Raw genomic sequence first — 25260 nt, 5'->3', positions numbered from 1 at the left:
ACACACACACACACTGTATTTATCTACCTGTCTACTTGGAGAAATAATATGCTGTATCACGGATATTAAAGCAGAATTCAACTTCCATTACAAACTTCTGTGAGCAAGGGCCCTATTGGCCAATCAGTCTGGCACCTTTCAAGTTTTATGTGTAGTCAGTAAAGCAGCTAGCCTCGGCTTTGGTCTTGGCCTTGACTGTTTGCAGTCAGAATGAAAATGTTTGATCTTGATATAGAGCCCAGTCTAAACCTCAGGGAAAACCACCATGACACTGAAGCAATAGGATAGCTATAATGTAAGTATGGTGGTTTAAATGGCAGCATGCGTGGCTTGATAACAAGTGAGAAGGATAACATAAATACATCCATGGATGCATCAAGGTTTCAGGGTTTATTGTCTGTATTGTGTGTGTGTGTGTGTGTGTGTGTGTGTGTTATAGTCAGTGTTGTGGGTGGATGCTCCTCAGCCTATAAGATCCATGCTTGGTGGAGATGGAGATGCTAGAGAAGGGTGAGAGGATTTATTACCTTGCATTAGGAGCACTAATCTGTTGCAGGTGTTTCTGGCTGTTCTCCCAGGCCATGCCGGCTCTGCTCCCCAGGAGGCCCCACCATTTGTGTGTGTGTGTCACAGAGAAAGAGACAGAAGGAGCGAGAGGAAGGGAGAGATTTTTTTTTCTCTCCACAGGGAGATTATGCCATCTTCAAAATCCTCTCAAATCATCAAGAGTGTCAAGAGAGAAGATGTATTCCAGTGACTTCTCCCCATCAGTTTTATCAATCCAAGGACTACAAGAAAACAGTCGAGTTCAAACTTTTATTACAGATTCAAGGCCTCCTCTCTCTTTGAGAATCACTTATATGTATCCAGCAGAAATTGCTTTTCTTTTAGTTTATGAACTTTTCAAAACACACGATAAGATTTAGTGAGGCTTTCTTTCTTTTTTCTTTCTTTCTTTCTATCTTTTTGACAATGACAACTCACTGCGGGTATACAGTAGAAAACTGCAGCAGGCTACAACCTATAGGGTGTATTACAATAAAGAAAAGACCACCAGGATTGATTGAGCCAACGGTTTCATGGGAAGCCTGTGGTGCCTTTGGAGATGCTGAGCAAAGACACAAAGGAACCCACTGAGAAAGTCCTGCTCTGTAGGAAGTCTGCAACGCCTACTGTGGCCAGCTTTGGAGAGGTGAAACTAAATGAGAAGAATGGAGATGGGGAGGAATCCTGGGGTGGAGAACAGTGAAGACAGGAAAAGCAATAGGGAGGATGAGGATTGATATGGTGATGGGGGTTTAAAATGCTTTAAACAAGTAAATAAATAATAGGTAAATCTGTGAGCACAGGGGACCCAGTCATTTTTCTTTCAGACTTTAGTGTTTGAGACAAAAAATTCAAACCAATTTGCTGCAAATGTATGATGCTCTGCAATGTTTTTTTTTTCTTCACCCGTCGCAGTAGATGGGAAGAAGAAATCTTACTTCACTACTTTAGTACTACTGCCCTCATGTGGACGTTCAAAGTAATGTTCCATTCAGATAATTACCTCCTTCTCAGCAGGTAATGTACTGATGATTGAATGTTTTAATTGAATTCAATAAATTAAATCTAACTTTTGATGTTCAGGGGTTGTTCCAATTACTTTTAGGACACATTTAACTGATAATGCTTTAGTAATCAGTTGTTGCAGAGTTTATAATTGTTCTTTGTGCAGTAAATTTTCTTTTGGACCTCAGTGAGACTGGTTATGGAGCATCCTTGTGGCCTAGTGTTTAAGAACCACAAGTTATACTATGATCACAACATCTCAGATTTGAGTTGAGCCAGGTAACCTTTCCTACATGTCATTCCCACCCTTTCCTCTTGTTTCCTGTCACATGTCACCTATCCACTTTCAAATAAAGACAAAAAGATACTCCAAAAATTCATCAAACAAATGTACTTAAGTTAACCCAGCTTGAACTGAATAGTCATGAACAATATGCAAAGAAAGATCATATTGTGATTATTTTTGGCAGATATTGTGATCGCGATTGATTTTCACTTAAAAAAATATAGAAATAATGAAGATGTGATTTTTTCTTTGGCCATGTGCCAAACAAACATGTTCTCTTATATCTGGAGAATATGATTTGTAGGCCGGGACATCTCTGTAGCACCACAATGCTTCAATTATGGTATGTTGTTACACATTTTACCTTTATCAAAAAAATAGCAGCTCCTGCACTTCGGATATTGTGCTTGGCCATACTGCAATGTTGATATATTTTGATTAATTGTGCAGCCCTATTTTTTTTTTTAGCAGTGAAATTGGAGATGAAATTAGTTACAATTGTGAGATGCAGAAATGACCAAAGTTATTGTGTCACCGGAACTCAGTGGAATGATATTTGCAATTAAAAAAGTTTTACTAAATCACTGAATTTTAATCTAATGAAGCAATGGTAAAAGGGCCCCTGAATGACTTTTTGAGTGTACCGTGCCTGTCACTCTTACCACAGAGTTTCTGTAATGTGGAAAGTCTGTTGTTCCAACAACCACTGAATCTCAGCTGAGGAAGAAGAGTTCTCTTCTGCTCTTCAGCATCTTCCTCTTCTTTGTGTGACTCATAAGCAGAACATTCCCCCACTGTTCGCTGCCCAATGTGTTGTCTTCTGAGTGGTAAACTAGCTGGTTTTTATTGAATTTGCACCTGATATCTGTCGGTGCAGTAGCTGGTGGTGGAACGCACTGGCTGTAAGCTGCAGACATGAACTAACCTGTTTTCAATCTCTTTGAGGTAGGCCAAAAGGAAACAAACCCAAACCATGAGCTTTGCTCCCCTGTGGAATTTGTAGAACTGGACTTCTCCCAAAAGCAAGATGAGGAAAGGAGGACAAGGTCCAGTTTGTTATATTTAGTAACCTGATCCATTTGCCCGTGAGGAAAATTATTTCCCAAATGGAAAGTTAACGATTAGGGCAAAAAATCAGGGTAAACCACAATATTAAGGCTAAATTTGGGAAGTGGACTATACTGCGTATATCATTACATTATAAATATGATGCCAAATCTCTAATCCTATTATTATTTTTTTTCATGGATTGTACTTGTAGGAGTTCTGGATGATATAGTTTGTGACAGGAGGGAACCAGTCTTTGCTTAGAGTCACAATTTGGGTGAACCAAGGGTAGAAGAGCTCCGGCTGTCTCGTAGCTCCTGTAATGATGATGTTCAAGGCTGCATCTGTGGCGGGGTACGCTGGTACATCGGTGACTCCCCTAGAATACAGAAAAATACTACATTTAACTACTGTGGATAACATGGAGTAAAATCTACACAAATAATCTTAATGATGCCAAATATTTTTGCATTTTTTTGTATATAGATTTTACTAACCTGACTTTCTCCATGGCAGAGTCCGTATCAATGAGCCCCAGTGTACATATAGAGATGGACACATTACTCTTCCTCATAGCTAGCTCATGGTAAAGGGCCCCAAAAAAACCATTCAAGGCAAATTTTGTTGAGGTATACGGTGCCACGAAGGGACTGGGCATTTTACCTGTGAAGCATAAGTTACTATTAGAGCCAGCTTTTCCGAGGCAGTTTTGTCAGTTGTGATTTAAAGACTCTATTGTGGGCCTTTAGGCCTCATTTAAAAATGTCTGTACTCACAGATCTGATGTCAACTAGTGCATATGTACATATAAGTTAAGAACTTTTGTGGGGTTCATCCATATATTAATTTTTCCAAAATGTTCAAAGGTAAGAACAAAATTTAAACCTCAGCTCTATGTCCATTTAGCATGTGTTCTTGAGGGTTCAATCATATCACATGAGCTTCTTCAAATGGAGTTTTATATCAGACCTTAAAGTATTCAGCCAATTTTCTTCTGAGTGCTTTAAGAACGAGTAAAAAAAGTGCTCAGAAACTTAACATTGTTTTACCAACTGCTGTTTCCAAGGTCAAAAATGAACTTTGAAACTTAACATTTTTCATCGTGTTGTCAACACAGTTTGGTGTAGCCAACTTTATTTTCATTTTTATTGTCCTTGGAAAGCACTTTGTAAGTTTGTTATTAAACAAAAGTGCTATAAAAGTTATTATATATGTATAATATATTATATATGATGATGATGAAATCAATACGCACATTTACATAGTAGTTTGCTGTCATCAACATGTGTATAAAGATGCTGTGACAAACCCACCTAAAAGTGATGAAACAACCACCAGTGATCCTTTACTTTGCTCGAGGGAGTCCAAAGCTTTCCAAGCCATCTGAACATAGCTGAAGAAATTTACCTTTTGAAAAGTACACACACACACACACACACACACATATATATATATATGTATAGAGGGAGAGAGAAAGAGAGAGATCAGAGCATTTCCCTCATTTTATATGCTGACAGACCATCAAAATGCTGCATTACCTTCATCAGCCACCTGACGTGTTCTACATCTCCCTCCCACATGCTGAAGGGGCTCGGGCCAATGTGGTTGAGAACCAGGTAATCCAACCCTCCAAGCTTTTCCAGAGCAAATTCTACCACTTTCTCAGGGTCTGATTCACTGCCCATGTCTGCTGCTATGTAAAGTGCTTTCTGGGCTCCCAAACTCAAGCACTTCTCTACCACCTACAAGCAGAGGTCAGAAGGAATGGGTTACTGTCCAATGAAGCTGCAGATAAGAGTACAGCAAACACCTTTGACTTAATACTTCAACCAAGTAAAAAATTCTATATTAACCAGATTTCTTTTCTCTAGATTTCTAGTAATATGACATGATCAACACAGCACTCCTCAACTAAGTGACAAATGCTGCAATCATTGGTGCATAAATGTATTAGTTTTTGCTTTGATACCATTCACAGCACATGCTGCCAAGTTCACTGACCTGCTGTAACACTTTCTCCCTCCTTGCTGTAATAACTATCTGAGCTCCAAAGCGGGCATAATGATATGCCATTTGTTCGCCAATGCCTGTACTGGCTCCGGTCACCAATACCCTTGCACCTCTGAGGGATTCTGAAACAAATTCACACAGTTTTAATTTGATACACAAATACACGAAACACACAAAAAGTAAAGACATATTCATAAGTGGTATATCGACAAATGTATAACAACACAAGTGTTAGGTATTTGTGCCAGTAGATAAAGAACATGAGTGAGGTGCATATGTTAATTTTACATAAAAATGAAGCGTGAATTTAAAGTTTTAGAACTGAACTTGAGAAAACTGGACTTGTATCTAAATTCAAATCTACAAAACCATAATCCCCATTTCATCTAGAATCTGTTTGTAAAATGTACTCAAATCAAATGTCAAATTATTATCTTCATTAAGCTGCAATATCAAGTTTGGTAGTAGATTTTTTTCACTGGTTGATATAATGTTGCAGTTCTTGATGACTTTGTGCAGACCCCACCCCACTGACTCAATCCATATCATTTCATTACTTGTGGAAACTCGAATGTACACTGCATTCTCAGTGTGGACAAAAGCTGCTCTCTCTCTCTCTGGTAAGTCTTTGCCTAAGTCACGAGCTGAAAGCGTGTCAGATTATCACCAATTACTCGCTCAGTTTGTGCTTCCTTTCCTAAATTTCCCCAGGGTAGACATTCAACCTTCATAAAGCTCTTTATTAATACACAGATATTTTGCTCAGTGCAGACCAGTAGCCGCATACAGCATCCCAACACCCAAACAGCTGCATGAAAAGTTTACATGGTACATACTGCTGTGTGGACCATGTAGTTTCTGGACTGTAGTCTCAGTTTTACAGGCCGCACTGCAATGTGGTCGTTATATAAAGCGTGTGTTGATGGGACAGAATATACAGATGTCTGATGAAAGATGAATTACGTTATTAGAATTTAAAGTAAATTTTGTAATGCATTTTTGAAGGTTTAGTAAAGTTTTCAGCACAATCCTAACAATATATTACTTCAATATTGATCTTGTGATATGTGATAAGATTTGATGTGGGATTTTGGTCTTCACTGCGTCATAAGCAGGCCTGAGATCATATTTTATGGTCTTAATGACTGGCTTTCAAGTGAAGAGATAAAGTTCTCCAAAACAGTTTGAATAATCTAGCTCGGCAAAATGTGAGATCAACACCTCTGATTGTTTTGTCATCGTATCCAAACTACTCTTGGCTTCCTGTCTCACATGAGCTACTCCCAATGGAGTTATATTAATTAACCTGTGTTAATCAAACAACACTGAACAACTTCAGAAATATTTTTTTTATAATATCCAGAAGGTTGCATGCAGAAAAAAAATATTTCCTGAGTGTCAGTTAATGTTTTGCTTTGGGTAATAAAATCAAAAGAAGCCATGCCCCCTATTTCTTCAGTCTGACCACCAGTGACAGCATGTCCAGGCAATGCATTTGTCACCCAGTCCACACCATACACTTGACCTTTGTGTAGTGCATGGCCGAAGCCAAGAACAGGTCTTGCTCAATGTCCACACAGCTACAACGTTATCATAGATAAACCTCCTGAATCTCAGCCTGAGGAAGAATCACTGTGGCCATACTTAGACAATTCTTGTATACAAATCCAAAGCTGACGTTCCAGCACCATGAGTAGTGAGTTATTTGAATTTTTTGGTTTATGTTTTTGAAAAAGTCAGGCACTTTTTTTTTTTGCAATTATCAATAATCTCTGGCATTTTTTGCTGACATGTCTTTCTTTTTGCATTACTTTCTATCATACATGTACCTTGTCAATTTGGTCATTTTTTGCAAAGTAATTTGAACTACTATTTCTGAGTAGCTTTCGTTAACCAAACTGGATATCTCCCTAAGGTAGCTTTGCTGTAATTCGCCTTTGTCCAGTGTAAAGTAATTGGTAGCTTTTAAAATTATCCTTTCAAAATAGCTTCCCTAACACTGAGTAGTATTTCACCTGTAGCTGAAACACATTATTGCCAGCAGGCTACATCTGCATGTCTGTTGCTGTTAAAGTGACCAAACACAAATATATGATACAGCTGTATAGATAGAAGTGCATACAGTACACAAAAGCATGAAATACTTAGCCATTTATCTTACCTGCATTGAAACTGGGTGCATTCCACTTGAAAGCTATGAAGGCAACACATATACTTGCTAACAGGATTTTTGTGAAAGCACCCATCTTACTTGCTCGTGGTAGATTTTAAGCAAAAGCAAGCCCAGGCCTCCACAAACCAGTTTCCAGGAGTGCCCTGAACAGCAAATATATAAAGTGAAGTACTACTTATGAAACTCTCCACCCTCTATTTCTCCTGTCATGTGTAAAATGGGCGTGCTGTTCAGATAAGAGGTTTATTGAACTTGAAAGAAGTGAGAACTGTATCTCTTTACTAGAAATAGCAACATCATGCTTGTTTGGTATCTTTAAAAAAAACACAGCATTTAAAATTACTTCTTTATAACGAATGCGTCAAACCTTGTGTACAACTTTGAATGGTTATAAATGACGGAATTGAACGAATCTGCCGCTCTTAAATAACGTTAGCGTTTCAACGCGAAACTTTATTGACACAATCTCGGTGCGCAGGGATCAAGGAGGGTTGTCCTTCAGTGCAGCTAAACAGATAGCACTCACTCCAGCTCGTCCTTAGCGTACCTGGAATAACTGTGCTCAAAAGGAGACGACACCGCTGTGGACCATGGCGGCAAGGATTTTGCCCGTAGTAAAGTTAGTATTCCTCATTTCGCCCATAATTCCCCTGAAATTATTGCTACTGTACCGATGTGCTAGCTGCTCAATTAGCCAGTTAGCTAAATGACGCTAAGCTAGCTGCCAGTCTGTCCAAGAGTTCTCCTGCTGTCGTCTTTAGACACTTTACTTACTGATCGGTTAGTTAGGTAGTTAGTTGGCTCAATAATTTACTTACTGCATTCTTGACATATCTATTTATTATGCACGTTGGGCTAATTCACTCCTATTTTGTTGGCTAACGTTAGCTAATGTTTTTTAAGTAGATAACTGCAAAAAAATTCTATTATCAGATGACACGTCAAGTGGTGCAGTGTATTAGTAATCTTTTCTAGCAGTTTGACATATTTTTGACTGGTTACTGGGGTAAGTATTTCTGGCCAACAGCCTGACTCCCTCTGTTCTTTCGTTTCCAGACTGGCCACCAAGGTGACCATTGCAGGAGGAGCTCTGTACGTTGCCTATGACTCTGGTCTGTTGGGAAGCAGTGAGCAGGGCTCAAAGGCCCTGGAGAAGGCCAAGGTTGCAGTACCCCCAGCCATAGAAGAATGGATGAAGTACTTTGGCCTTGAGGTACAGACAATATGCAGCGCTTTAACATATTGCTCTGATCCAGGACTGTCCCTGATCACGACTAGTGGGCATTACAGTGCAACTCGGGAAGGAAAATATGTGAGGCAGACACATTTTGTGTCCCATTTGCCTACAGTAGGCAAACAGGCCAGTGCTGTAGACAGATGATTCAGGTGATTCATACAATAAATTAATGAATATAATTTTTTTGTCTTCTCATGGCCCATCCCCCATGGGATGATAATGGGATGATTTACAGACATAAATCTACAGTTTAACAGTGAACAGCTTTCAGCAGTAAAAAAATCTGCAATAATAGTTATCATCCACCCCCTACTGATATTAGTTGTTCTTCATGAACTCCTGTGGATTCACTAAATAGATTGCCAAATTGAAGATCTCTTTTACAGCAACATGGGTCAGTCATATCCAGCATCTCACTTGTATTCTTTATGTCATTAACCAGAAAAAATTCATCATTTTCAGAACAAAAACAAAAAGGCAACTGTGATTTATATAGCATGTCAACACTTTTCAACATTAAACGGTAAACCAGTAGTAATCTGAGCACAAATAGACCTTTGATTCTGTGATTGGTTGTGATCCATGGCCACTCTATTACGTGTATTTATGCAACCTAATGCAATCCAATACAATAGCTCCGCTACATATTTTACTTCTACTTAGCTTCTAATGGCCAGTTTTTGTTAAAGCTTTCAAATAAGTGTGAACTTAACTATGTTTATTACTGAAGTCATAGTTGGTGGTGTTGATTATTATTATTTTTGTGAAGGCAGAATTCATGGAAAGCTGTTATATTGGATTATATCAGTTGTCACAGGTGTACTTAACCAAGTGACCACTGAGTATATAAGCAGCATAGTTTTCAGTTGAATAATATATTTTGAATTGAAAATAAATATGCATCTTAGTTTAGTCTACTAGTCATGTCTTTTGAGAAATGACAACAGTAGATCTGTGTAACCTAAGTAGTCAACAATCAAGTGACAGTATGTTTGATCCCAGAGATATTTCATAGTGTCAACCATCCATCATCATTTCCAGTAGGTAGACAGTGTGCACTATTTCACTGCATCTTGACCGAAGAGTGATTATGTCTTTCATCTTTCACTCATTATCTCGTTTAGCTTTGCTGTGTTAATTGTGAATGCAGTATAATGTACACAGCACTGCACTGTTTCAAACTAATGCATCCTTCCTCTCCACAGGCTCAGCTTCCAACCATGCCTAAGGTTGAATTCTCCCCTGTTGAATCGTGGAACTCTGGTAAGATCAGAATGAAAAGCTTGTTCCATTTCTTCTTAAAGGGTATAAATTTAGTCATGTCACGAGTTTTGGTTTTTTAGTGTGCACAGATTTGAAATCCTAGTTGTGTACTTCACTTATGGATGCAGTCATTGTTAGCGTGTCATTGGTGTAGTAATCAATTCCAACATTTTACTTCTGAGATTAGCGTAACTCTTTTGGTCATGTATTTTTGATGATGATTTTGACCACTGATTTTTATTTTATGGCAGGAGTGCGATGGACAATTTCAGCCCTTTCAGAGGCTCCAACAAAAGCAACTGAATACTCAAATCAGGGTTTGCAGTACCTGAAAGACCTCACCAAGTGAACAGGAGCTCTCTGGGCAACCTGATACTTATCTGTCATTTTGACTTTTGCACTTGAGAGACGACATTACTTTTTCAAAAGTTGTAGCCCCTCACAAGAAAGAAGAAACACCCAACATGAAAGAAAACTGCTAGATGAAATTCAGCTGCAAGCAGAGTAGTTTTCTGAATGGCACAGTGGTTTTTCTAAATGATAGTGGCATAGGTTGGGAGTTGTACATAATGCAAAAAGTAAAGTGTTTTAAAAAAGTTGTTCTGTCATTTTGTGTATATCACAAATTTGTGTGTACAACCTGATTTTGCCCACGTTTTTCCCCTTCCATCCAAAGAGAGTGTCTGTTGTGTATATGCAGTTTCACCGTTTGTGACTAAGTAATACATCAATCTTACAACACATCCAGTCTTTAGTTGATTTATTGAGTGAAAATGTATACTGCATGTTGATCACGGCAGTGTGTTCAAAGAATAAGACCAAACAAATGTGCAAAAATCTTTATTACTCATGACAGAATAATAATGACACAAACTGCCTGTTGATGGTGCTACAACTTCAGAACAGGAGGGGGTGATCGAAAGCATGAAAGAGTGCACACATCCATTGCAATTCCACTCTACACAACACAGGAGCACTCCACAGCACCACTAGTGGTGATGCACAGTGTAAACCATATTTTTTGATTGTTTTATTTTTAATGTGGGTTAAACAAACAGTATTGATTCTGCCACATTGTCAATTCTCCACTGTCAGAATTAGGTTTGTAAATCTCCAGGCACTCTGTTCAAATGATGCATGCAGAGTTTTGACAGCTAAAATTAACTAACGATACATCTACTTATTGACCAGTTTACTGAGGGATACACTGAATGACTTGGAGAAGGCTGAGAGGGGCAAGACCAATTCAGCAGCTAGGACGTGGTGACAAAGTTAGGATGAAATGCATACTGCAAGCATACATGTCGTGTTTGCAAGCCTAAGAGTCAGTTATAACAGACTAGAACCAGAGTTAGTTACTGTAGACAAAGTGGTTTGTCAGTTGATTATACCTGTTAAATATTCAGTTTATAATTTATGTATATTAATGAACCTTTCACCAAAAGCTGGTGGTGTTTTAATGAGATATTCATATTGTGAGTAATCACAACAGGCAACGTTACAAGGTATTTTACACAAATTGTACAGATTAAATACTGTCATCTGAATGTATTGCAACTATTTTTCTTTTCTTTTTTTCTTTATCCATGTGATATAAAGCATTATTCTGCCACATTTGCTCTTAAGGAAGAAGCATTTGGGGAAAAGTATATAGCATACCATAACCTAAACATGTAAACTTTATACAATTAAAGTGCTCCCCACAATATCAACAGTGAGATTATACAACCAATAATGCTGTGTTATATATGTAAAGAACATTTTCATACTGCATTGAGAGCAAATCACTGCACTAATATAAACTGATGGTTGCCAAACTTTCTTCAAGCCGTCAGTATCGCCACTTCTGAATGAATACCTAATAGCAGCCTTCATACATGAAGATTCATTAAGAGCGTAGATAGTCAGAGATACAGTATGTACAATATTGCAAAATGACAAGCCGGAAGGCACTTGATGATTTGTGTGAGATCAAATTCAGGTGGGAATTTAGCATCTTAATTACCAGTACAAAGAATCTAATGTTCCTTGTGCTGTTAAACTATGATTTTGAGCCTGTGCAGAAACCTTCCTTCAAGGGTAAAAGGAGAAATGCCCAGCATGAAAATGCGGCCAATTCATACAGCCATGATGATGCCATGATACAATACTAAATATGGTGCAAAGGTGCAGGAGTATATTTCCACATGAGTATCACTCATCTGAATTTCTCTTGATTGGTGATTTTACACTGCTGCTTTTTTTCCATCCTTTCCAGTACTAATACTGACTGATCCAACATCACTATTATATAAATACAGCACACATAATTATCTGCCCATTACATTTAATAAATGTGTCTGTAGAAGGCATTTATGCAGAACAAAAAAATGTCTACCAAGCTTATTATCTTCTGAGTAAATCCAAAGAAAAGTGTCTTTAAAATAAAAATTTTAACAGCTTTTTTAATCACACTAGGATTTCAGATAATTACTTAAAGGAAAGATCAGTGAGTATCTCAGGGACAACAATGCAAATGCAATATCAACTGCACTTTGCAGCTGTTGGGAAGTGCAATCTTGGACTGTCCAAACATTAATGTATAAAGTAGAGCAGCAAAAATAAAACAAGTTGACTCCCTCTCCTTGAAATAGCAAAGCATAGCGGTGCTACAGTTCTGCTGTGTATACAAGAAAAGATTGCACTTTCTTCTGAACAATAAAGCATATTAACTATTCGACCCTGCCATGGCTTTGAATAACAGACTGTAACAATGAGTGGAACAGAAGCAGATGAAGGGAGGCTGGAGAGTGACATAAAAGTGTCCACTATCTTTAGGTGGTTTTGACCAGGTCATAGACATGGATATGAAAGTCATCATCATATTTGATATAGTAGACAGAGGGCTTGGCTGGGACCTGGTAGATGACCAGGCCTGTTCTCTTCACACCCTTGTCAGTAACATACTCCACTTGTTTCCCCACCAGACTCTCTGTCTCTTCCCCTGGCTTCCTATCTGCAGGCAGCAGGTGCTTGTTTTCTGAGGAGAGGAATGAAACAACACAACATTACATTTACATCTGAGTTAGGTCCAACTTACCAAAAACCACATGACTGAAGTATCTCAAAGTGGGTATAATATAATGTCTGATTTGATTTCTAGGCAAAACGTGGGAAGTATTAAAAACAACGGTTCTGTATTATTCCTTATTATAAAAATTAGGAGTTGTGTTCCCTCTTGCTCACTAATAGTATTCACTGTAATTAGGATTAATTAGTAAGGCTTACTTATCTCCATTCCTCTTTTCCCCCAAGTTCCCTCATTACCTCTATAAATTTACCTGTATAACTTTAACTAGAAATGAAGGAAATATATTCTCCAAATATCTCTAAAGTGTAAGAATCCTTTATATTTTATATATATATATATATATATATATATATATATATATATATATATATAATATTTTTATAATCACAACTTTGTTTAATTAGTCTGTAAAGTGAAAAATATCATGAAATATAAACTTTAACAGACAAAAAATAAAAATAAAAATAAAAAACAGGAGTTCTTCTAAGTCTCAGTATTTTGTATAATACCTCTGTATTTAAGATTTTTATAAATCAAGATTTCTCATTATCTGAATTTGACGTGATTAGGAGTTACTGTGAATGTTTGTGTGCCAAATCATTTGAATATTCTCAAATTGGAAGCAGCAATTTGTGCAAGTTGAAAACATACCCATTACCTCAGGAACAGCTCCAGGAACAGTTGTTTGATGAAACCACTGATTAGAGTCTTGGCTCTCCTTATTCGACTGTGGCAGAAATATTTTCACGACCGTGAATACCTAATCTTCCATAGAAGACACTGCCTAATTGAACTCTGAATAATTACTTCACTTTTGAGAAACACTTTCACTCTTGACAGCATATGTCAAGAGTCACATTGCTGCAATAAGTGCTTATGTTAAAACACATAATTTGCCTTTTTGCTGCTGGGAGTTAAAGCCCTTGATGAAGCCCTTGAAGAAGACTATGAATAGACTTCCATGACCACTGTAACTGCTGATGAAATCACATGGTGTCCATGCCCCCAAAAATTATGCAAACTTCCGAAGTGGAAAACTGATTTACGTCATGTAGTGGTCGCTCTTGATCTTATCCATCAAGCCTTAGGACAAGATTATCAAAGACTTAATAAAGCTTTGTCAAGTATCAATCTGTCTTTGGTGAGTACCTGCTTCAGGCAGAATCCTGAGGTCTCCATCAGCATAGTCGTCCCACAGCTGGTACATATAAAGAACGGGGTCCTTTTCATAAGTGATATAATACCAGTTGGTCATGATTGGAGCTCTGGAGAGGACCATGCCTCTCCACTCATTCTTCTCTCCATCCTCCTTTTCAAACAGATGCTCCACAGCTTTGCCTACCAGCTCCTCAGCTCCTGGAGGTATCTTGATTTTGTTGTTTACTGTGGACAACGCAAGCACAAAAAGATGTACGATATATTGTATAACTCAACTGTTCTCAAAAAAGCACATATCAACCTTAGTTCACTTCAGAATCCAAAACATGAATAAGGACTTCTCTTAACTCACCAACTTTTTCTGACAGGACTTGTAGGTTGGACACTCTCTCATCCTTGAACAGCTCAATGCCATAAACGCAGTCAAAGCCGTCATACTTCACCATGAACAGAGAAGGATTTACACTAAGCCTGTCCAGCACCGTTCCCTTCCATTTACTCTGGTTCCCCTTCTCACGCCAGTTATGTTGAATGCGGACTCCCAGAATGCTGTTGGGGTCTGGGCTTACTGTGTCACTCAGTTCCCCGCTGCTCCGCTTTCTGGTGAAACAGGAGGAATATGCAGGTCTGTGTGTGTGTGTGTGTCTGCGGTTCAGGTTTAAAACATTATGCAACTTTATGCAACTTACACAAATACAAAAAGTTTTGCGATATCAGGATAAGTAACTTTTTTCCAGTTATTTGATCACTTATAAATATTTGCATTTGATTGTGGAAAGTGAGGTTAACTGACGCCACTTCAGATAGCCTACATTATTTATGCAGGTGTATTTGCAACACCACAATGATTATTTAAATCAGAATGCAATTTGATTTTTTGTCATTTATCCCAGCCTCTGGTCCAACATAAGCTATTTGTTAATTCCACTGATTTAAGTGCCTGAATTAATTCCTTTTTTTCATGTAGCTGTTTGTGACAATACAGTTTTACTTTTACAATATATTCTAAAAACCACCAATAATGACAATCATATGATGGCATATGCAGTAGCTTTGTTTCTACATACCTGCCCCTTTTCTTGGACATGCCTCCAGAAATTCAAAGGCTACTGATTAAGAGAAAGACAGGGCAATGTTCAGTTATTATGTGAGTGAGTATGACAGCTGCCAAACTTCACATGTAAAGTATGCCACACCATAAGGATGGCCTCTCCTTTCACTGAAAGGCTCGCCTGTCAGAGCAGAGCCGTGACAGGCTGCGGCCAGCTCACCACAGACTGACAACTCCAGCAGCCAATGGATAAACATGATGGAACAACTTCCTGGGTATTTACTTTAACTACACAGACATGGAGGTCAGTGTCTGTTGTACACAACACACTACGCCAAGACCGTGTAGTTTGTCATATGCCTCAGCCGAGGCTTTACAAAATCATCCAATTTAAAGAGAACACGTCAGCCATTACACTGTATCTCACAAGTTACAGTGTGTAAACGGTAGCCGGTCACATTTTACTCCCACTAACTTACACATTAGCAACATGCACATAAAATATGATGAGGCGAACCCCCCCCAAAAAAATCAAAGCGGTAAGTCACCTGTCTTGGACTAAATCCAGCACACCTACACCTCACCCTGTGGGTTATCAATAACACTCGTCTGTCCCCGCTCTACCTCAATGCAGATGTGACTGTAGGTGAGTGGAGGCGGCTAGCTACATCCGCTCGTCATTGTCCCCAGTGGCAGCTAACTAACGCCAACAACAACTGGGTCTGACCGGCCTTCTCCTCTCTTCAGAGCACATTTTATTACCTTTAACCTTTACGCAGATTTCATATCAGTATTGTTCAGTTCGTCTGGCGGAGAAATGCTCCCACACACCAACCAGTCTACGTAAATCTCGCGAAACCTGTGGAAAATGGGAGATGGGTCGAAAAGACTCCAGTTCCCAGCGAGCATTTCGGTCAACGTGACCTAAGAGAAGACTGGCGCGCAGGGGGGCAATGAATGGTGGGAAATGAAGTTTTAGTTGTCTGCACTTCTAACCACGACAGGAGTGTTAACAGTCATTAACCGCACATTCTCGGAAACAGCCTGTTTACTGTATAAGCGCGGATGAGCGACATGCGAAGGAAAGCTAAGGTAATATAAGGTAGAGCCTTATTATATTATTATTATTATGTATTTATATACAGTCTGTGGGTGGAGCGAAGTCACTGATGTAAGGTGAGCAATTTTCGTGGCTTAATTGTTGTCTAAAGTTTAGTGTAAGGGCGGCTAGCTGATGGAGTTGTAAAATAATATTATCATCAAATTCCCTCTGATGTTATCATGTTTCTACTCTCTCTCTCTCTCTCTCTCTCTCTCATTGATACATTTTAGAAATTGCAGAAATCAATGAATTACTACTGCAGATTAATTGAGATCTGATCTCTAAAGTAAAATGAAGCAAACACCCATTCATTTTTGGTTAGTATTTAATTCTTTTTCATAATTATAATTTCATCCAAAACCATTACACAGCGCAACCTGTTTGCATGATTCAAACATGCACTTACCGATGTAAGCACTCGAAGGCAGAATAGTATAGCCCCAGGTGATGACCATATTTTCATCTTGAAATATTAGCTGAATCTACCTTATAGGGCAGCTATAGTTACATTCACCCCTTACCTAGAATTCAGGGTTTGTAAATGTGGACACCTGCGTTCACTGATGTTTTATGGTGAGCAGTCATACTTTGTCCCAGCTGAAACTTAAAGAGTCTACTTCAGTGTCCTCAGTGGTACTTTTACAGAAGCAGCAATGCATGACTATGACCTGATTCTTTATTATCATTATTTTAAGTTACTCCTTACATCATAAAATTGCACAATACAGCTGCAGCTGCAAAGTGTAAATGCACATGATATCAACCAGCCAGCAATATACACTGCATCTACTCTGTGTACCTTAAACTTAAATGAAACAGCTACAGTGGGGCTCCAATCACACCTCAACAATTAAGCTATCTACCAACCAAATATGCAAACATGAACAAAAAAGCTACAGAATTCAAGGTTTAATTAATCGTGTTAAGATTGTGTTAATACTTATAATATACGTTCAACAACAAAGAAATTTGTGCACTGGGATTTACCTGACATTTTCGTTTTTAGTTTATTTCTACATTCAACTCAGAAACTTTAGGATGAAAAGAATTTTTCCCGACCCACTTCAACTGCATACTGTATAACGCATAATGATAATAATGATAATTTATCACCTCATCTCAACAACCACAGCACTGGGTTTTTAATTGGATTTTAAACAACATAATGCCACACATTTGTATATTTTTAAGAGCCTTGCCTTGAAGAGTACAATCCAGTAAAGCATACTGACACATTATTGATCCATATAATTTGCCTAATTGTTGTTTAACACGCTCCTAATCCATTCCCTGAAGGATGATATGCGTGTGTAGACATCAGGGGTTCTGGGGTCTCCACATCGTCGGCCAGAGAAGGAGACAACGCCTGCTGCAGCTCCGTCACACACCAAAGGACCGCCTGAATCCCCCTTGAAGAGAAAATATGCAAGATACAGTGGGTGTACTTTATTCAAAATACCCTACTTCATTTTTTCCTGTGCTCTGCATTGCTTGATCATTGTCCAGGCAGTGTACTCACCGAGCAGAAACCTTGAAAGGCCCTCCTCCCAACACCACAAACCATTGATCTGGTGATGGGAACCCGTCCCCATCTCCTACGACATGTCTGGTCTGACAGGGTGGTTACGTTGACTTCCTGCAGCGTGTTTGGTAAGGTGTTATTATCCCCTATATCCCCCCAGCCAGTTGTAACGCACTGACTCCGTGCCCTCACTCTGCCATCTTTCAGAGAGATCAGCTGCACTGCCTCAGTCAGCAGGGCCCTGCGGTTGAGCTGAGATGAGGAGAGTAGTGGTAGAAGAATGCAGGAAATGTCAACTGTGTTAGAATCTGTGTAATCTAAACCTCATGTTATAAGGTTTTTGTGCAATATGTAAACAACAATGAAGATGGGATTCTTATCTTATCCTGTCTTCTATATAATATAGACGACAGCAGTTTCAACTCCCCTCACCTTTAGGAGCATGATATCATTTTCATGTCCATCATAGTTGGGATGTGGAATAGATCTGGCAACAGTTAACTCCTGCTTCGTAGGCTCATTACGTGTCAGGGTATCACCTCCAAGCACAACTTTGTATGCTCTAGAAATCACAATTGAATGGAAACTGGATGTTAGATATGATGTTAAGGCTGCTAATAAACTCTGAGATGCTGAGAGAAACCATACTGACCATTTTCAAAACATAATGCGTATTAAGTTTTTAGTTCACATTTCAAACAATTTCTTCAAAAATACCAGCATCACTTTTTTTTGTCAAAGAGAGCATCTCTGAAAGTACCAAAAAAAAATTCTGCTTTTAGCTTAGCTTCAGTTTGACAAAAAATAGAACACATGATTTTCATTCCACATTGATATGGAATGAGACAAGTAGCTGCAAGGAAAACAGGAAATATTGTATATGCGCATGTTTGTTTATGATGTTGGGGGAAAGAAAATCTGGGTCAAGAGAAGTTTTTATCAGCTTTAAATTGATTACAAATCCAAGGTATCTGTTATGGTTGTTGAAGTAGTTATGTTACTGCTGCCAACAAAACAAAAGATTTGAACTCTTACCTAGGTATCTGACAATGTGCTGCTGTGAGCACAAAGTCTTCTCTCACCAGGAGTCCCCCGCAGTTATGGCGACCACGGATCTGCAATGAGGCCATGTAGGGGCGCGAGTGGGATGCAGCATCCCTGCCTCCGACAATATGAGTACCATCAGCTCCTGAAACACAAAATACATCATTGTTTACTTATGTTAATCTAACTTCATTTAGGTTTGTGGCAAATGTAGTTTTTTAAAATCTTTTCCATGGATCCAAACAAGAAATTTGAAAAAAAAAAAAAATGAGGCTGTTTGTTTGGCTGCTTTGGCATTGTTATCATAGAGATGGTGTTTACCGTTTAGGACAAAGAACAGCACGAGTACGAAGCCAGCCACCATGGTGTCTGGTCAGAGCTGTAAACTCCACTTGTGGTTTTATAATTTTCAAAGAGGAAAACGTCTTGCTTATTTTGTGGCCTTTATTGCTTCAGTGAATTTGCTAACATGCTGTTGGTTGTTGGTGGGATTACAAAAGGCATGGTTTAATTTTCAAAACAGGGTTTCATAAAGATTGGTGCAAGGGATGGTTGGAGCTGAATTGAAATTCTCAGAAAGTTCTAATGATGAAGTGAAGGTCAAACATTTGTTCAGCAAACGTAAGTATTTTATATAAATGGGAGTTAATGTCTGCATTGTCAGAAAAACAAATGTGTCCAAGTGATTTACGAGTTGACTAGAGGACAAAACGTGATGTGTTTTTATGTGTGTGTTTGTGTTACATACTTGAAAGATTGTGGTTTACTTCACAGTATTATTGCTTTGAGTTAAAGTCTGCAAAGTCATTTTCCTCTTTTCTATAAGGTTACATCATGTTTGTTCAAAAGAAAAAAATGTTCTTTTGAAAGAGATTGTTTTGGTGTCATGCAACATACTGCAGTATGCAACTCAGCTGTCTTTATGCTTCTCAACTGTATTACATTGTACTCAATGTATTTGTTGCCACTTTTAGATGGACATGATATAAAGTATGTGAACTGAAAACACTCAGCAGGAAACACTGTTTACTTTGTGTTGAGGTCAACTTAACACTGTAAAAACCCCCATTGCATTGGCTTCATTAACTTAAATATAATTTATATCCCCTTGTGAAGAATGTTATTATGAAACAAAATAATACAGTATTTTAAATTAAGTTTTATTTTTTTATTTTTGATAAACATCAAATATTGAAAGGACTACTTAAATGCAATAATTATTGTCTCCATACACAATGAAAGCATGCTGAAGCCAAACTTTTGATTGAGATGATTAAGATGATTAGATCCAGTAATTGTTTTGCAAGACATATGATTGATCAGAACTATTTCATTAAGTATTGAATAAATTGCCGTGAAATTTTAGTAGATATCCTTTGTTCCCAGGGGACAAATCCTGCTGATTTTAGTGATCCTCTGGTTCTCCTCTTTTCCTATAGCACCATCAAGAGGTGACATTTGTGGTTTTTAGGAAAGTGTCTTAACAACTATTAGAAAGATTTCCATGTAATTTAACTTTGGTTATCCCTTCATGGGTATTATCAGGTCAAAAGTGTCTAAGATGGTCATCATGGTAAACGTACCTGCTATAAACATCAGCATGTTTGCATTGTCACTGTGAACATATTAGCATGCTGATATTAGCATTGAGCTCAAAGCACAGCTGAGTCTAGGTGTAGCCTGAAAGAGCCACGGGCATGGCTGCAGACTCTTAGTCTAGTTTCTTTTTTCTTCAGTTAGGAGTTTAGATAAGATATTTGTATTTTTGTTCCTTTTTGGTTGAACTCAGGTTGGATTTATTTAGATCATTTTTGTTTATTAATCTATTAATTATTTTTGTAGATTTTTGCATTCTACAATACAGTTTAACTGGACTTTAGTATGATACTTATAATACTTATGCATCTATAAAATATTAACAAAATCATCAGTCCTTTGCATACTGTCATCTTTATCAGCTATGACTATGATGTATTTAGTCTTACGATTTGTGGATACCTCCTAGTCATATGAACTCAACTAAGAACTTTGGATTAAAATCAAACTTGACCACGGCACACTGATGTGTGAATTGCTCAGTAGAATTACAAGACACGTTTGCTCCCAATAAAAATCACTGTGAAGTCATCTCAGTGTGTGGTAGTCAAATTCGATTTTCATTGTAGTTGTTCCTGCAATCGATCGCTAATATTGACTGTGCATGGGGAGTTTTGCAAAGGCTCTTTGGCAAGAATCTAAGACAAAGCCCACACACGCATTTCTTTGAACTGTGCAACAAACTAGATTAACTTAAGAAACCACAGTTTCCAACCTCAACATATCTTCAAGTGAAGTGTCATGACAGTTAATCTTATGTGTTGGAGATACCCATGTCCTGCACACACAGTGGCTAAAGTAGCTTGAGATAGCTCCAGAATCACCCTGTGATTAATTCATTCATTTTCACTGAGGAAGATTTAACGTGTATAAATTTTTAAGACTAGAAACCAGCTCACATATTCTATCAGCAAACAGAAAAAAAAACAGACTACCTGACAGAATCCTTTAATTGTTTCATATCCACCTGCACAGATGTCATTGGCAGAAGGACCAGGCCATTTCTCTGTGCAAACTTGTGGGTTCATGATAGACACATCCATCATTCTCAGCTCATCAACAACTTTAGCACCACTTCTTTTGTAACCCCATTCAGCTACACTTTTCTTTGTCCTTTAGGTTCATTGCAGAACTGGGACATTTAATAAGTTGTACCTTTTTGCTCAGCTGAACTTCACCTGACAACTGGAAACACGAAACCAGACAGTAATTACTACAAACAGTCTCTCTGTCTGAACAAGATCTCATCTTCAGCAGACATCAGTTCTTGAGAGATTGCACTGAGTTCATGGAACTAGTGGGACAGATGCCATATTGGATGTGATGTCATGACTTCAGCTCTTTATGCATATTTTATTTTGTACATGTTTTGGTACATGTATGTCAGCCAGTCAGAATGAGGTGTTGCCACTGGAGCTGCCACTAACATCAGCAGCTGGAACTTCAGATAATGATCAAAGCTTTTTGTTCCAAAAAGTTATTGTTGCCAGAGACTCCTCTGGAGCATCTGTGGCCTGTTAAAGGTGTATTGCCCAATGCATTTATGCCTATGGCTGTTTTTATTAGTGTTAGAATGGTCATGAAGTGCTGAAAAGAGACACTACTGTGGTTATTATGAAGAAATAGCTTAGTGACACTTCATTCGAGGAAGTTGTAACTGAATAATCATGTTTATAACTTAAACAAGGCAAATTCAGGCTTCCCTCAGATGCATGCCTATATATCTCATATGGGCTGGATTAAAATCATAAGTGTAGTATTTGCCTGTGACAACTGTCTCAGTGACTCTTTGCTGTCGTTTTAATTTTTTAAAATTTTTACCTAAATATAAATAAGACAAAAATGTGGATGTAGGTACACCTGTGCTGGTGACACTGGCCACCCTGGCCACCACCATGACTCTGCCTCTGGTTCACTAGCACCAAAGATGTCATTTGAACTTTGTGGGAACATAGCTAATTGCTAAAATGATGATGATGATATAAGTGATGATTTAAGTGGATAATCGAGTTCTATATTTAAGAAGGAACTTAAGCTTGGTATTTGAAATGCATTTTTATTTTCAATTTCAGTTGCACAGAAAGAGCAATCTGAGATATTATTTTGCATGCTAAAGCAAAACAGTGAACAACATTTTTACTCTTAAATTTTCGTGTGATTGAGGATGTTCTTGATCCAGGGAAGGTATTTTGATACATCTGTATAGACGTTGGGTGCATTTGGGTAGTTGCAGTTCCGGTTCCTGTTGAAAGACACGACACCAACGGCCATACCGTTGCATACCAGAGGGCCACCAGAATCACCCTGTAAGAGGGAAATATTTTAACTTGTTTATTCATGATATCATTTAAGATGTTTATACACTTCTATACGAGAAGCCAACTGACCTTTTTTTTCTATGAAAACATACCTGACAGAATCCTTTGTTTGTTCCATATCCACCTGCACAGATAACTCCGTCAGGAAGACCAGGCCATTGATTCTTACAGATGTTTGGGTTAATGACAGACACATCCACCACTCTCAGATCATCAACAACTTCACCACCTGTACGAGTGAGTCCCCATCCAGCTACCTGGCACAGCGCATTGTCAGGTAATTGTATTTCAGAAGTGGGAAGTTTAATCAGTTGGACTCCGTTGTCCATTTCAGCTTTTTCAGACAACTGGAGACAAAAAATCAGAAAGCAAAAATCAAAAACTCTAGAAAAGTCTATTTTCATTCACCAGACCAGACAATTACTGTTATATTGATACTGGTATAGTTGTGTTTTTGCTATTTTTTCATCAATAAAACCATGATGTAGTGTGTATTGTAGCACACTTTAATTTGTTATTTTTAAGATACGGTACCACAATAACCTGTGATGTCACCTAAGAATATGTACTTACTTTGAGGAGCATGATGTCTCCACCAGTTCCCACAGAGTGATACGTTTCGGGTTTGTAACGGCGCTCAATTTTTCGTTTTTTTCCACCAGCGTCCTTGAGATTGTGGGTGCCGAAAACAACCGAAACATGATTCCTAAATGAGTGATAATTGAGATGTTGTCAGTAGATTTTCTAACAATAGAAAACAATGAATGATGTATTCCTAATAAAAACAAAAGTGAATTTCTGTAATAAAACCCTTTTAAATGTATTTTTAATCACATGAATTAAATTGGTAACTCACGAGTCACAGTGTGCCGCAGTCATTACAAAGTCTTCACTGACAAGGAAGCCTCCACATATATGACCTTTATCGTTCTGTACTGAGACCATGAACTGCATGGAGTTCTCAGGGGCTTTATCCCCATGTATGATTTTACTTCCATGAGCTGCAAAGATGAGTAAAGATTAAAATTAAGTTTGCACCATGAAATGGTCAGAGGATAATATTCAGATTCTGTAATCTTACCGCTTTGCCCGAGACATGCCAGAACCTGAAAAAGCAGAAATTTGTGCAGACTACGCATGATGGCAGCAAGACAATGAACTTGTCTTTTTGGGGGTGTCAAGTCGGCCCTTTTATAGAGCTGTTTGCTTTGTTTACTGGTATAATCATCATCAATTATCTCAACATGTAACCACATCCTTTGAGTTTGCAAGAATTGCAACAGAAATTATCTTTGTAATATCTTGGTCTGATGCCCTGTATGGGCATCAGACCAAGATATTATATAATAATAAATACAGCATGTGCCATTTGGACTCTCAGGACCTTGAGTTTTTGTGATTTTTTGTCATATTATTCCTGTCTTCCTCAGATGTGGCCATGCTCACCCTGCAAATTCTTTCTTAACATAGTTGGTTTAGTGAACTTTGGAGGTTTGTATTCTATTACATACATATACTATGTTGTAGATTTATTATATGTTGTATGCACCATTAAAGAAGGTTTTGTGTGTGTGCAGTAGTTGAATAATGTCTATTGTTTTTTTTTTAATTTTGACAGTTTTATTTTGTTCATTCTACCTGCCTGTTTATCTCACTTTTATAAGTTAGTCACATCAAGCAAAGTGAAGAACACAGATGCAAAACCAAGATTATATGATGGGGAAATGCTTGACACAGCCCACCAAAGCATTTCTTTGAATTCTGCAGTAAACTAGATGAGCCACACAAACCACATTTTCCACAGTCAGATCTGAGCACCAGTCTTCTTGCTTTGCATATAACTATATATAATATGCTGTTTTTGACAACCTGACTTTGCTAGATGGAAGCTTTAGCACCTCATTACTGTGTCCTCAGCAGAGAAGGCCCGAGTAGGAGTTTACAGTTTCTCTCTTTTTTGACTGAGTCCAATTCGACCAATGGTTCTGCCGTCCCTCATCAAATGATTCATTGAACTGTCTGAATGTACACAAATCCTTGTTGCCCATACCTGTCACCTTGTGGTCAAATAATTCTCCTACCTCTGCTGAATTTCTCTGTATAAGGTGAGTGTTAAAGAGTGAGCCTGTTACCTTAAGAGAGAGTTATTCTCTGGGTGATTGTAGCCTAAGGTTTAGTCCTAGCAGAACTTCATGTCTCCTCTCCTTCCTTATAGGAATCCCTACAGTACATTCATCATGAAAAGGGTGTCCTGTTGTGTATTGTCCTGAAGATGCTCCTACAAGTAACAAAACATGTTTTGTTTTTTTGTTTTTTTACTTCTTATTTGGCATTTGGGTCGTCACAGTTTAAGTTCCTGTTGAAAGACACGACACCAATTGCAATGCCACTGTGCACCAGAGGGCCACCAGAGGGCCACCAGACTCACCCTGTTAGGGGGAAATATCTTCATTTGTTTATTCATGATTTCATCTAAGATGTTTATACCACTTCTGTACAAGAAACCAGCTGACTTTTTTTTTTTGAAAGGACAGAAGACATATGTGACAGAATGCTTTGTTTGTGTCATATCCACCTGCACAGATAACACTGGTACATTTCCATTGTAATGATTGGCACATCCATCTCTTGCACCTCTTGCAGATAATAAACAACTGCAAGACCTCTTGTGAAACCCCATCTGGCTACACAGCCCTTTCCCTTGTCTTTGAGGCTTATTTGATGACTTGGAAGTTGAATTGTTTGTATTCTGCTCTCTAGTCAAACTTTTCTAGACAGCTGGAGAAAAGCAAAATCAGGAAGTTAAAACTTGAAACTTGCAAATACAGAAAA

At 38.2% G+C, this 25260-nt stretch overlaps 5 protein-coding genes and 1 long non-coding RNA gene across 10 annotated transcripts; 2 read left to right on the top strand and 4 right to left on the bottom strand.

Moving 5' to 3' along the window:
* Positions 1-802: 802 nt before the first annotated feature.
* hsd11b1la (hydroxysteroid (11-beta) dehydrogenase 1-like a) lies at positions 803-7283 on the bottom strand. Its single transcript, XM_071487487.1, has 6 exons — positions 7056-7283; positions 4886-5016; positions 4423-4626; positions 4198-4291; positions 3382-3547; positions 803-3263 (listed from the first exon to the last, which is right to left on the bottom strand). Exons 1-6 carry the CDS (start codon positions 7138-7140, stop codon positions 3080-3082), a joined length of 864 nt encoding a protein of 287 aa, XP_071343588.1. The 5' UTR covers positions 7141-7283; the 3' UTR covers positions 803-3079.
* Positions 7284-7522: 239 nt separating this feature from the next.
* Positions 7523-11118, top strand: micos13 (mitochondrial contact site and cristae organizing system subunit 13). The gene is made up of 4 exons (XM_071487497.1): positions 7523-7686; positions 8124-8280; positions 9510-9567; positions 9819-11118. The coding sequence occupies exons 1-4, from the start codon at positions 7658-7660 to the stop codon at positions 9914-9916; spliced, it is 342 nt and encodes a 113-aa protein (XP_071343598.1). The 5' UTR covers positions 7523-7657; the 3' UTR covers positions 9917-11118.
* LOC139626936 (spindlin-W-like) lies at positions 10392-15744 on the bottom strand. Of its 5 annotated transcripts, none has more exons than XM_071487492.1 (5): positions 15609-15744; positions 14863-14904; positions 14148-14395; positions 13787-14020; positions 10392-12586 (listed from the first exon to the last, which is right to left on the bottom strand). In XM_071487492.1, the coding sequence occupies exons 2-5, from the start codon at positions 14880-14882 to the stop codon at positions 12381-12383; spliced, it is 708 nt and encodes a 235-aa protein (XP_071343593.1). In that variant the 5' UTR covers positions 14883-14904; positions 15609-15744; the 3' UTR covers positions 10392-12380. The 5 variants fall into 5 exon arrangements, with proteins under 5 accessions (XP_071343593.1, XP_071343595.1, XP_071343594.1 ...); XM_071487494.1 differs by having other exon boundaries at positions 14863-14901; positions 15609-15724; XM_071487493.1 differs by lacking the exon at positions 15609-15744 and adding an exon at positions 15395-15602.
* A 42-nt stretch (positions 15745-15786) lies between these two features.
* LOC139626938 (uncharacterized) lies at positions 15787-23286 on the top strand. Its single transcript, XR_011692465.1, has 4 exons — positions 15787-15938; positions 17245-17383; positions 22561-22705; positions 23091-23286. It is a non-coding gene; the product is annotated as an uncharacterized lncRNA (long non-coding RNA).
* On the bottom strand, positions 16256-18917 carry LOC139626935 (serine protease 57-like). The gene is made up of 5 exons (XM_071487491.1): positions 18836-18917; positions 18506-18659; positions 17903-18032; positions 17468-17722; positions 16256-17357 (listed from the first exon to the last, which is right to left on the bottom strand). The coding sequence occupies exons 1-5, from the start codon at positions 18876-18878 to the stop codon at positions 17205-17207; spliced, it is 735 nt and encodes a 244-aa protein (XP_071343592.1). The 5' UTR covers positions 18879-18917; the 3' UTR covers positions 16256-17204.
* On the bottom strand, positions 22151-23604 carry LOC139626933 (duodenase-1-like). Its single transcript, XM_071487490.1, has 5 exons — positions 23510-23604; positions 23285-23429; positions 23002-23134; positions 22521-22775; positions 22151-22414 (listed from the first exon to the last, which is right to left on the bottom strand). The coding sequence occupies exons 1-5, from the start codon at positions 23565-23567 to the stop codon at positions 22253-22255; spliced, it is 753 nt and encodes a 250-aa protein (XP_071343591.1). The 5' UTR covers positions 23568-23604; the 3' UTR covers positions 22151-22252.
* Positions 23605-25260: the final 1656 nt, after the last annotated feature.

This window comes from Trachinotus anak, unplaced genomic scaffold (assembly GCF_046630095.1).
Source record: "Trachinotus anak isolate AG129_WGS33_773 ecotype Australia unplaced genomic scaffold, CSIRO_AGI_Tana_v1 ptg000010l, whole genome shotgun sequence".
Taxonomy (NCBI): Eukaryota; Metazoa; Chordata; class Actinopteri; order Carangiformes; family Carangidae; genus Trachinotus; species Trachinotus anak.
Note: the sequence above shows the minus strand (reverse complement) of the source record. Positions and strands in the feature narration are given on the sequence as shown.